This window comes from Erpetoichthys calabaricus, chromosome 14, assembly GCF_900747795.2.
Source record: "Erpetoichthys calabaricus chromosome 14, fErpCal1.3, whole genome shotgun sequence".
In the NCBI taxonomy this organism is placed as follows: Eukaryota; Metazoa; Chordata; class Cladistia; order Polypteriformes; family Polypteridae; genus Erpetoichthys; species Erpetoichthys calabaricus.
Genome location: NC_041407.2, coordinates 99,605,623 through 99,619,208, shown reverse-complemented (window position 1 = coordinate 99,619,208; position 13,586 = coordinate 99,605,623). Strand labels below are relative to the sequence as shown.

Below are 13,586 nucleotides of genomic sequence, written 5' to 3'. Positions count from 1 at the left end.
CCCCTCTCTAGTCCCTCTCATTTCTGCCATCATTCACTCTTCTCTTACTACTGGTATTATTCCCTCATCTTTCAAAACTGCTGCTATAACCCCAATACTAAAAAAATCTGGTGCTGATCCTACTAATTTCAATAATTTTCGCCCCATTTCTAACTTGCCCTTTATCTCCAAAATTCTTGAAAAAATAGTAGCTATCCAACTTCACACCCACTTATCTCACAATAATCTATATGAAAAGTTCCAGTCTGGTTTTCGCCCCCTTCATAGTACAGAAACGGCACTTGTTAAAATTACCAATGACCTCCTTATGGCTGCTGATTCTGGTCTAATCACTATTCTCATCCTCCTTGATCTGAGTGCGGCCTTTGATACTATCTGTCATACCACTCTCCTTAATAGATTATCTTTGATTGGCATTACTCACACTCCACTTGATTGGTTTAGATCCTACCTCTCAGGCCGCACTCAGTTCATACAACTTAAAACCTTCACATCCCAACCCACCGCTGTTACTTCTGGTGTGCCCCAGGGCTCTGTCCTGGGGCCTTTTCTTTTTATTATTTACCTTCTTCCCCTTGGCAATATTTTTCGCAAATATAACATTAATTTTCACTGTTATGCTGATGACACCCAGCTCTACCTTGCTGGTAAACCCACCTCCTCTTTCCACCACCCTCGCTTATTGACTGCATTGCTGAAATTAAATCCTGGTTTTCTTCGAATTTTCTTAAATTAAACAGTGACAAAACTGAGGTTCTCCTCATTGGTTCAAAATCATCATTATCCAAAACCAATAATCTTTCTCTTATTATTGATAACTCTGTTGTTTCCCCCATCATCTCAGGTCAAGAGTCTGGGTGTCATCCTCAACAGTACTCTATCTTTCCAATGTCACATTAACAACATCACCTGGTCTGCTTACTTCCACCTACGTAATATTAATCGCATTCGCCCCTCCCTCACTCCTCATACCACCGCCATTCTTGTTCATAGTCTTGTCACTTCTCGGCTGGACTATTGCAATTCACTCCTCTTTGGTCTCCCTAATAAATCTCTTCATAAGCTTCAGTTAGTTCAGAATTCTGCAGCACGTATCATCACTCGAACCCCATCTATTCACCATATTACTCTGGTCTTGCAGCAGCTTCATTGGCTCCCGATCAAGTGTCGTATTGATTTTAAGATTCTGCTATTAACATTTAAGGCCATCCTTAACCTCGCCCCTCCATATCTGTCTGACCATCTTCATGTTACCATTCCATGTGTAACCTTAGATCCTCTTCCTCCACCCATCTGACCGTCCCTCCTGCCCGTCTAACCACCATGGGGAGCAGAGCTTTCAGCCGTTCTGCTCCCAAGCTCTGGAATTCATTACCTTCGGATCTCCGAAATATCAAATCATATTCATCCTTCAAATGTAAACTTAAAACACATCTGTTTAAAATGGCTTTTTCTTTTTCCTCCTGATTATAGTGGTTTTGTTTGGTTTTAATTTTTAGATTTTCTGATGTTTTAAGTTGTTTATAATTGTGTCCTTTATTTATTTATTTATTTTTTTATTGTTTGTTCGGTGTCCTTGAGTTTTCTGAAAGGCGCCTTGTATAAATAAAATGTATTATTATTATTATTAAGTTTAAAGACAAAAGTTAAAGAGCATTTACTTCTCCAATTGTTCATTGTCTTAAGTGCACTGCAGAGACCTATTAAAAGTGCAAACTGGCATCTGAATTTGTAGTCAGAGCTTGAACACGCCTTGGACTAACATGATGATGGCATACAAATAATGCAGTCCCAACGTCATAAATGAAATAGAAGACTGAACCAGAGTGTGACTGAATATGTCAACTGGGATAAAGTCTAAACTTATTGCTTAACTTTTAGTAAAACTAAGATTCAATGGTTTCATGTTAAAAAAATGTACATTTACTATGTATATCAATCTATCTGAAAAAATCAGAAACTTCAATGGAACTGGTGGCTTCTTTTATATACAGGGCTTTTGACAAGTAAAGACACAAAACCATAAATACACACTGGAACTTTTCATCCCAATCCAAAGTTATCACTTATAAATGACAGACGTAACCACGGTCTGTAGCACAAGAGCACTCAAGAGCGCTGTATTTTCTTGTCAACACTCCACACTAAGAGGAAGCCCAAACTTCCTAAAGCTGCAGATGTTGCTGTGATTCATGAGCATTTTCACTTTACTGCATCTATAATTTAACTGCTAAATGAATAAGGAATGCAGAAAAAGGCCCACTGCACATTTATTAAATATCCAGCTACCATATTAATTTTTTAGTTGCTGATTTTTATTGCAACCAATTCCTTAAACAGCCCTCACTTAATTAAACACTCTTAAGCACTCTATAGTTTGTTACCATTACTTACTTTACTTTCCAGTACATTTAATTAAACTTTTGAATCCCTCTAGTTACCTTGGGATTACTTTAACTGCAACTTCATCAAACACAGAGGAGGTTGCATTTTATAACACGGAGGCTAACTCAGGGGTATGAGTCCTGTGTGTGAATATCCTTAAATTATTAGGGGGGGGGGGTAAAGACTTCATATTTAGGTTCAGAAAATGGAACGCACACACACTGCATCGTGACAATTTTCAGTCAATTGACACATATGCTTGTTTGATATGGAATACTAAAGGAAGAAATGACAAAGCAGAAGGTTTAATTCAGAAAAGATTCAAAGGCAGATTATAAAGCTAACTGGTCTGAACAGCAGTAGTCTTGGCGTTTCCTTAAAACGTAATACCCCATAAAGCAAACTAATTACACTAGCATTCTGTCTGATAAAGAAAAATCTTCAAAAGTAAAGTTCTAAAGTGTTAGATTTTAACACGAATTACTGTTTTCCTCTTTTCAACTGGTATGACACTAAAGATTTTCCGACACTGACCTTCTCGATAATTATCTTTAAATATTCTGCTTTGTGATTTCTGCCCGCTAATAGATCTGCCCTTGGGGCTCAAAAGTTAAAAGTTAGCTTTTCTGTCCTGCATTATGCATTGATTAAACCCAAACTTATTTTCTTTTCTAAATGACATTTCTGTTCTCACACATAAATATGAACAGTTTAAGGACAAAGATTCGGCAACCCTGTCTTATGCTAGAACAGTAGTGCACTTGAATTTACTTCCACAAGGGGGCATCTATTCCTAACACAAAAGATGACAAATTGGTGGACTACAGTGTTAGCAAGTTTTACATCCATGTTACCAGGTATAGAGAATGAGAAGAGCACCATCAGTCTTACTAAGCATAGGGACAACACTGAGTAATAACATTTTTATGTAAAAATTGTTAAATCTTTACCTATAAAAATGCATATGGTAACATTCACATCTGACATATGTGCGCTCTAAAGACACAGATACTACTTTACGTTCCACTACTTTCTTTGACTGGACTTGTATTACAGTTTCACCAATGTCTACACAAGGTTTTTATTATCACATTTTCATTTAGTACTTTATGTAATGCATTTCCATAATGGATCTGCTGAGTTTTCTACAAAACCAAAAACGTATCCTCTGCTCCTGCTGTGTAAATCACATCATATATCTCAATGTATGCACCATGGACCATATATGACCTGTCTGGATTACCTCCTTTTAACATCCAGATTAAAACTGACCAAAAAGGCTCTAAAATTTTTTTACACATGAGAGAGGAGAGTTGAGGAGTGTGTGCTGATAGCGCATTGCCGCACCCACCACACACCGAACCACCTGGATTGGTACCCGAGTGCAGTGGGTGACACCTTTTTATATATATATATATATATATATATATATATATATATATATATATATATATATAGTGGCTGGGGTGCCAATCCTGCCACCAACCCCCAAGTTTTCCCTGCAAGTTGGAGGAACTCCTTGGGAGGGCTAGAGGCAGATTAACGTCATACCCAGGACGGTGCAATTTCAGGTTAAAGGCCTTGCTGAAGGGCCCAATGGAGTAGAGTCACTTCTGGCATTTACAGGATTTGAGACCAACACAAAACTTGGTTGGTAAAAACAAATCTGCATGTATACCACCATCCCTTGATCATTTAGTTTGACAATGTTGCTGTCTTTGCTGCTAGGTATGCAAAGTTCATCTTATTTTTGACACTACCTTATATTTAACATTGAAGTAGGAAACAAAGAGAATGCTTTGTTCTATACTTCACAAAAAAAGTTCTTTTGTTTTGGTTTTAGTAACCTTGCCATAAAAAGAATGCAAAATCAATCCTGGGTTTACAAGTCTGAACAGAGCAATTTTTGAAATTCTGCACCCTTCTTTGTGCTTGGTAACAAAAGCTTAGTGAAACAGTGGAGCTTCAGCATGCTGTTCTAGCTGTGCTTGATACCATCTGATTAAGGTTTCCTTCATGTTGATAGACCTGAGCTATTAATAGACGAAATTTGCCCGAGTACCAGGCTGTGGTGAAACTTGTGACCATAGAAAGCAAAAAATACAATTCTGTCAACAGCCTGGAGGCTAGGCTTGTCACATCCTGAAACCAGCAATAGATATTTTGACTCAAATATATGCCAAGGCAATTTAGGTCATATTATCTTCCTCATTATAACCTCTACAGAACATAGTATTTAATCTGCCTCGGTTGTTGTGTGTAAGAAGAGGGGAAAAAAGTACATCTGCATACACACACACACACACACATATATACATACAATACACACACATAATAAATAACTCCAAGTACTAGGTCTGGCAAGCCGAAGCACTTCTTATCACTTGCTCAATACAATTCCCACAGAGAAGCACAGTGGTGGCAGCATCATGTTATGGGGATGTGTCTCGGCAGCAGGGACAGGGAGACTGGTCAGAACGGAAGGAAGGATGAATGCAGCAGAATACAGAGCAGTCCTTTAAGAAAACCTGCTCCACAGTGAAGACCTGAAGCATACAACCAAGACAATGCTGGAATTGCTTTGGGACAAGTTTCTGATTGAGTCCTTGAGTGGCTCTGCCAAAGCTGAAACTTAAACCCCATAGGACATGCACGGAGAGACCTGAAGATGGAACTTTACAAACACTTCTCATCCAGTATAATAAAGCTTGAAGAATGGGGTAAACGGCCCAAATCCAGGTGTGCAAAACTTGTAGAGACTTACCCAGGAAGACTCAATAATAATAATTCTTTGCATTTATATAGCGCTTTTCTCAGTACTCAAAGCTGGTATTTCTGCCAAAAGGGCTTCTACAAAGTACCAAATTAAGGGTCTGAATACTTATATGAATGAGAGATTTCACATAATCATTTTTAATAAATCTGCAAACCTTTCTGAAAAAATGTTTTCACTTTTTCATTATGGGTTATTAAGTGTAGAGTGATGGGCAAAAATAGCAAATTAATCCATTTAAAAATTACATTTACAAAGTAGAAAGTGAGGGGGTCTGAATAATTTCTGAATCTCATATACATAATATTTACATTTGTGGTAATCTAAAGAGTCAAAATCTGTTGCAACCTGCTATGGTAAAGATGTAGAAATGCTAGTGCCCTATCCATATCTTAGATTTAGATGTCCCTATGCCTCTAAATTTATGATGGGCATTATGATCAACTGACTGCAGTATTATGGTTAAAGTGGAAGAATGCAATTTGTTGTAAAAAGCAGTCTTGATGGAAAACGCAGCTATGTACTTTGAAACAGCATTGATATTTTGTGCAAGTTTGCAAAGCCCCCATCTTGGTATCATATGGCCAGAAATTACTAGACAGGTAAATACAGTATCTCACAAAAGTGAGTACACCCCTCACATTTTTGTAAATATTTTATTATATCTTTTCATGGGACAACACTGAAGATATGACACTTTGACACAATGTAAAGTAGTCCGTGTACAGCTTGTATCGCAGTGTAAATTTGCTGTCCCCTCAAAATAACTCTGCACACAGCCGTTAATGTCTAAACCGCTGGCAACAAAAGTGAGTACACCACTAAGTGAAAAATGTCCAAATTGTGCCCAAAGTTGTCAATATTTTGTGTGGCCACCATTATTTTCCAGCACTGCCTTGACTCTCATGGGCATGCAGTTCACTAGAGCTTCACAGGTTGCCACTGGAATCCTCTTTCATTCCTCCATGACGACATCACGGAGCTGGTGGATGTTAGAGACCTTGCGCTCCTCCACCTTCCGTTTGAGGACGCCCCACAGATGCTCAATAAGGTTTAGGTCCAGCACCTTTACCCTCAGTTTCTTTAGCAAGGCAGTGGTCGTCTTGGAGGTGTGTTTGGGGTAGTTATCATGTTGGAATACTGCCCTGTGGCCTAGTTTCCGAAGACAGAGGATCACGCTCTGCTTCAGTATGTCACAGTACATGTTGGCAATCATGGTTCCCTCAATGAACTGTAGTTCCCCAGTGCCGGCAGCACTCATGCAGCCCCAAACCATAACAATCCAACCACCATGCTTGACAGTAGTCAAGACACACTTGTCTTTTTACTCCTCACCTGGTTGCCGCCACACACGCTTGACACCATCTGAACCAACTAAGTTTATCTTGGTCTCATCAGACCACAGGTTCCAGTAATCCATGTCCTTAGTCTGCTTGTCTTCAGCAAACTGTTTGCGGGCTTTCTTGTGTATCATCTTTAGAAGAGGCTTCCTTCTGGGACGACAGCCATGCAGACCAATTTGCTGCAGTAGGCGGCGTATGGTCTGAGCACTGACAGGCTGACCCCCCACCCCTTCAACCTCTGCAGCAATGCTGGCAGCACTCATACGTCTAATTTCAAAAGACAACCTCTGGATATGATGCTGAGCACGTGCACTCAACTTCTTTGGTCGACCATGGCGAGGACTGTTCTGAGTGAAACCTGTCCTGTTACACTGCTGTATGGTCTTGGCCACCGTGCTTTGGACATTTTTCACTTAGGGGTGTACTCACTTCTGTTGCCAGCGGTTTAGACATTAATGGCTGTGTTTTGAGTTATTTTGAGGGGACGGCAAATTTACACTGTTATTCAAGCTGTACACGGACTACTTTACATTGTATCAAAGTGTCGTATCTTCAGTGTTGTTCTATGAAAAAATATAATAAAATATTTACAAAAATGTGAGGAGTGTACTCACTTTGTTAGATAACTGTATTTATTAAATACTTTAGCAATTGCACTACTTACATTATGTAATTGTATTAATTACTTAGCAAGCCCACCTAACAGCTATGCCAGAGTTTATGCAGTAAAATACTGTTCATTTAGTATATCATAGTTGCATTGGCTTACAAGTTGAAAATAAACTTTGTGCTCATTGTATGAAATTATTACAGCATGGTGTCTCTCTCAGCTGGGAAGAGATAATTGTAATATTCACTCCCTAAAGACTGTAGGTGTGTGTTTGTGAAACATGTACACTAGGCTTACCTTGCATCCCTCACAGGCGCTGACCCCATAGTGGTACCCTGAAGACTTGTCCTGGCACACAAAGCAGGGCTTATAGACTCTTGGTGGCGGGGGCGGAGAGGGCGGGCTTGGCACAATTTCTTCTGAACTGGTGCTCTGAGTTTCTATTGCTGTAAATACAAAACCAGAGAGAGAGAGAGAGAGAAGAGGTTAAGAAATTAAACTGATGTCATGAGTGACAACCAAAAATAGTATCCCATTCAACCCTTTGCCCTGTATAGGCCACATGTAAGCAAAGATAGGCTGTTGATATTTAGGCCCTCACTTCTCTGCTTACCAAAATGTACACAGAGTGGGAAGTCATTAATATTGGAGGCAGCTTGACTGAATAGTTTGAACTGGTTCTTTGAATAGCGCACAAGTACACCACACATACAGGATTGAGGAACCACTTCCTTGATTGACTGCCAGGACCTGTTTTGGTACAAAAGACAAAGCCTTTTGAGCGTGAGAAATGAAAATAAATGTCAGTCCAAGAACCAGTGCTTGAGAAGAGCTTTGGCTTGCTTTAGTAAATTTGCTCTCTCTGTATGTGGCAGTGAAGAAGACAGCATTGCCTTCAGCAAGTTGGCAGCACGAACTAAGAACAGGCTAGCACAATGTGAAAGGTAATGGCTGACTATAGCTGGAGGAGATAGTGTTTGCTAGGTTTACACCATTAGCTACATTTAATAACCTAAAAGAAAAAAAAAAAAAGACACTGGCACAATGCTACCTGTCACACTTGAATAAATAAAGTTAACACCAGGTAAGATTTCAAAACAGAACAGCCCAAGCCTGCCCTCAAAGTTTGAAATCAGATGCCGTTGACAGCTCTTCTGGCACATTTTGATGGAGCAATGGATGGATTCCAGTAACACTGCCTCATACTGTTTAAATATTGCAACATTAGCAAACATTCCCTTGCACATATGTGTCTCTAAAAATGATCTAACGAAGACAGATAATGTGAGTATTAAGTAATACTATTCTATGATTTACAGAAAAGTGACTAATATAAAAACATTCAATTTTCATATCCTCATTGGTCTCCCAAATGCAAAATGTAGAGTTATCTATTATGCACAATCTATGTCGTAGTCGCACAAAGTGACATGATAGACACATAATGCAGCGCAAAATAAACTGGTTAGTGCTTCGTGAGGACCCTGAAAACCAAACCTTACTTTCTACATGCTGCAGAATGTTGTTATAGACGCACATTTGATATATCAGGAGGCATCGAAATAGCAGACACAACAGACTTTCAAAGGTCAAACCTCTGTAAACATTAGCGTGAGCAGAAGGCGTCAAAAGTTTTGCTGGAGTTTTTGCTTTCTTCATTTCTATACCCATCATTTTGACACGTGCACTAAAGCGACACTTTCCTACTTTCATGCGCGTATGTTTATTTACTGAATGACAAGTTTCAGTTTGAGTGTCTGTCATCCAATAACGTCAGCCATACTGTGTATAAATAGGTTATTTTAGTTGTATAGTGTTTGTAATCTGCATCTAGCCCTGCATCTAGGCCCTCCAACCTGCAGGGAAAAACTTGGTGGTTGGTGGCAGAATTGGCACTCCAGCTACCATAAAAACCCTCCCACTGTTCCACTTCATCTGAACTAGGGTGGTGCTGAGGTGTCACCCATCGCATGGCTGCACTCGGGTCCTAATCTGGGTCCTGAGTTGGTTTGTCGTGTGGTGGGTGCGGCAATGCACTGTATTAGCGCCTACTCCTAACCTCCTCCACTGTTTGTATTTAACACAGAAATAATGGTACATCTTTAAAACGGGAGGCAGAACTTTGCATCAACAATACAACTGGCCAGTTTATTCAGATTACCCTTGCATTTTTTATGACATATGCAGTGACAGAATACTTGGGAGTGCTTAATAATAGCTTAACAGCTAAACGAACAAAAAAGAAATGTGTATGTTTGTTGAGTTTTGTATAATTTGTGTCCTTGAGATGCTCTAAAACAGTATTAGATATTTACCAAGTCTCTGTGGGTCTTTCTATACAAGGATATTTATTATTTTGCAAACGTTCAACTAAATGTAACTTTAACCAGTGATGCAGGAGAGAATGAACAGCTCGGACATGCAGCTTCAATGAAATCTTGCTATCAGATGGCACAATACTTCATATACATGAAGAAAGCAAATATCAGGATGAACCTTGTGCAACAATGGCATGCAGGAAATGAGGAGTCATTGACACTGGTTTTAGAAGGGTGAATAACTCAAGACAACGTAAAGTGGAAGAATGACACTTGAGCAGGCTATTTCATTGGTGTGCTGCCTTAGCTGATGATGCGTGCAGCAGGTCTGCTAGGCTCACCCATCATGTAAAGACAGGACAAGGCCAAGACAGTGACTGCCCCCACCAAAGCAACTCCATGAAGAGCAAAACACACAAAGAGAATATCACAGTTGCAAGCACAGGTAGGGCAATATTAGCAGGAACACATAAACACCTCGAACATTGTGCTTTTAAAGTTCCTGTTTGCAAAATATATTTTCTTCTGATGGCATGCTGGCTACCTGTTAACAAAGACGTTAGACTTTAAACCACAAAGTAAAGGTTAAATTCCTGCCAACTCACTGTGTGACCCCGAGTGAATCATATCACCTGCCATTGCTCCAGGACTCAGCAACAATTTACATGTCACCTCTGACAAAAACATCAGACAAACAGTTCTAACTTAGCTTCTCACTTCACACTGGCCTAATATTTCTGTTTTGTAAGCCATCTACTGAATTACTTAAACTGTATAATGCCAGGCACTGCCTGCGTGGAGTTGACTTGTCTTCTGTGGGTGCCTTGTTTATTTCACCCAGTTCCAAAGTCATATTTGGTTAACTAGTAACTCTAAACTGGCTGAGTGTTAAAGTATCCTGCAGTAGACTGGCACTCCACCCACAGATGGACCTACTTTTGCCAAAAATGGTTGGGGAAATTCACCAGCTTCATGCCATCCTGAATTGGATAAGTGGTTCAGACAAAAGGGGCGGACAGATGAATGGGAGTGTATATAGTGTGTTGCTTGTGCTTTTTATAGCCAAATGTGCACATTTTCATTTTGTACTATTTCATAAACTATCATGATAATTTGTATATACTTCTTTAATTAGAAACTGTTGTTGTTAGTCATCATTGGCTCATTTTGCACAGGGTAATAATGAAGAAGAAAAAAATAAAACAGGTATTTTGACCACTGATTCATTCCCCACTTCAAACCTCTAACTTTTCATGCTGTAATATTTATGCTGGTGGCATACTGCCAGGCTGTTTATTTACAGCCTTTAATTTTGTACCAAGACTAATCACCTTTTTAGAAAAGGCTGAGGATACAGAGCACGACGATTTTCATCTCTAACTACGAAAAAGAAAAAGTCCAATACCCCTTAAGGTTCTGACTGGTGCTGTTCCCAGTGCACACAACGCAGCACAGGCTGCACTTGAGTGCAAGTAACACTTCTATATTTAACAGAGGGTGCCTGAGTTCATCTGCCCTGCAGTACAGCTGGGAACAGTCTCCATGTGACAGCAGAGCAATCAGCACAGAGGGAAAGATTGTGTAGCCAGCTTAGCATACATGCACGCACGCACACACACACACACAAACAGACAGGCCCATCAGCTCACACCAGCCATCTCTGCATCCTCTTGCACGCAAAGTACTCTGCTTCAAACACCAAGGACTCTTGGGACGCCTGTGCGTCTTAGGCCTTAAAGGCGCCTACATCACAAGAAGTGCTGTACGCTTGAAACTCTGATCAAATAGCAATCATCATCCAAGCTCACCCACACTGTAACAGCAACCACCCCGAGCTCGCCTGGGGAGGGGAGGGGGCTAATGAGAAAGCCTCAGGATGCTTGGGGGGGGGGGGGGGGGGGTGTCAGTGTGAAGGATACTATTTATATTCCAGAGGGACAATACTCCTGCACTTGGCACGCACACAAAGGGACAGGGTCCTTTCATCTGTGTATGTTATAGGTAATTTATTACCCTGACACCAGGGCGGGACAGGAGGCTCTTTCAGGAATCTTCTCTCCCAGGGACAGATGGTCCTCTTTCGTTAACCCTTTACTGCCTTATCTGTGGGGAATAAAAGGCTGAAAGGTGCTTTTTCTTTTAACCCCAAACTCAACTCTGCTTTTAATTTCAGAGTTAAGTGACCACAAAAAGATGTCATCCATCTAAAAAGCTTCCTGCATCAAATGAGTTGGCGTGCCATTAACTGAATATGGGAGAACGACTAGTGTTCTCAGTGGCTGAGGAAAGCGAGTACAGGCAGACAGCTTTTTGACTCATCAATGGGGGAATAAAAAGGCCTTTAAGAAATTTTTTAATTTCAGTGTAGCGTTTCAAATGACATCTTTCACATGTCTGTGTTCAAGTAATATCGAACAGTAAAGATTACAGCAGTAAATTAAAACTAAGCTATGAAATATAAAACACAAGGGTCAATCTCTTTAGCCCTTTCTACGTATTTTTTTTTCCAAAGGTGTAAAAACCTGATATGCCAACCCTAAAAAAGCTGCCAGTGAATAGTAAATATGGAAATGTGTGGCAGGCCGACAAGTACTGATAAAGTGTTTCCTTTGTTTTGCTTTAACACAATCCTTAGATATTATAAACAAATAGAAAGACAAACATCACAGAAAGTTTTATTTATTATTAATTCAAACAGAAAATCCTTTCATAATCTTTTGCAGTGTCTGAAAATAATTTTGCCTTACCAGCTACTAAATAAGACGGAAGAGAAAAATACAAAGAATTCATTCCGGTGACTGCAGCTTCATCTTGAACTTTTATCTTCTGTTCACCAAGCTACGAGTATGTGGATTTTAAGACTCCATATTCTTTGTTATGTAGCCACTAATATAGTATTTTCTTTAAAATTGTGGTTTTGCAGTGTGGGAGCAGGGGTCTGTAAACAAACTTGAACTCAATAACAGGTATCTGTGGGTGATGCTGCCCAGAAAGGTTTCAGGTTTCAGAGAAATTCCAAAGCAAATGGATGAAACCAGAAAATAAGAGGAAGGAGAAATGGGAAATTAAAATAAAAAAAAAATCAATAATTCAATCAATCACGTTACAATATGTAGGTCAAGTCATGAGGAATGAACCTGGTAAAAATGAAAAGCGCCATATTGAAAGAGTGGATTCAAAATCAAAGAGAGAAACAATACCTCTTCAGCCTCTCTGTAAGGAGAACTTTGCCACAGTATCATAGTGAGAAGTCAAGTAAAATGACACATTTTATTGGCAAACAAAAAAAAGATTACAATATGCAATCTTTTTAGTTAGCCAATAAAAGGTGTCATTTTGCTTGCCTTTTCACTATATTCATAATGGCTAACAGGGTACAACACCCTATTACTACATTCATAGTATCATGAAATCCAAATGATGCCACTGCAAAGTGAACACCGACTACAAAGGAACCGATGGTGTTCCTGAAAAAGCAAGCCATTCATTCTGGCACTCACCTAATGTATTCCATCCTTGTGTCTTAGGGACTCGTCCCAAATGTGACTACTTGAAAAATTAATTTTCTTGACTGGTAGCTTGTTTAGAACTTTCATTTTCAGAGAGTATCACGTCTTTCGCCCTTTATTTTTATTTAACCCGATGGCTTTCCAAGACATGGCACATGCACAAAAGATTGCATGTAGGAATGCCTGTGAGGCTTCTATTTTTCTCTTGACATTCAAAGAGGTTTAAATTCTAGAATAAGTAGACTCACATTTTTGTTCCCATTTTGTATGTGCTGTTTGATAGTCAGGCTCCATTATGCTGTCAGTCATTACGTCCATGTCAAACAAATTAGGCATAAATAGAAAATGCTTACATAATAAGCAGGCGTCCTCTCATTAGCAAAACCCTTGCAATTTTAGAGTGATGGCCGATATCAGGATTATTATGCAGCTCCGAATCTGACTTGCTCTCATTAAAGCTGCCTTCATTACAAAGCCCACCCCCTCCCATTAGAGCCCACTGAGGAAATCCAGGGCGCTAGGACAGGTTTATAATGAGGGTGCTCTGTAATTAAACACAATTGCTCAGTTTTGGTCACACTGGCATTCGTGGGAACAGCACTTGGCCTGTGCTCCCTAATGTCATTGCTCTTCGACAATCTGAAATAT

The 13,586-nt window shown here is 39.7% G+C and overlaps 1 protein-coding gene across 2 annotated transcripts in view; it reads right to left on the bottom strand.

Annotated features, from left to right (window-relative positions):
• Positions 1–13,586, bottom strand: part of raraa (retinoic acid receptor, alpha a) — a 286,802-nt gene that overhangs the window by 20,626 nt on the left and 252,590 nt on the right. For both annotated transcript variants that reach the window (XM_028820073.2, XM_028820078.2), the window contains one exon: positions 7,409–7,557. In XM_028820073.2, coding sequence (XP_028675906.1) covers positions 7,409–7,557 — 149 coding nt within the window. The remainder of the gene's footprint in view (positions 1–7,408; positions 7,558–13,586) is intronic.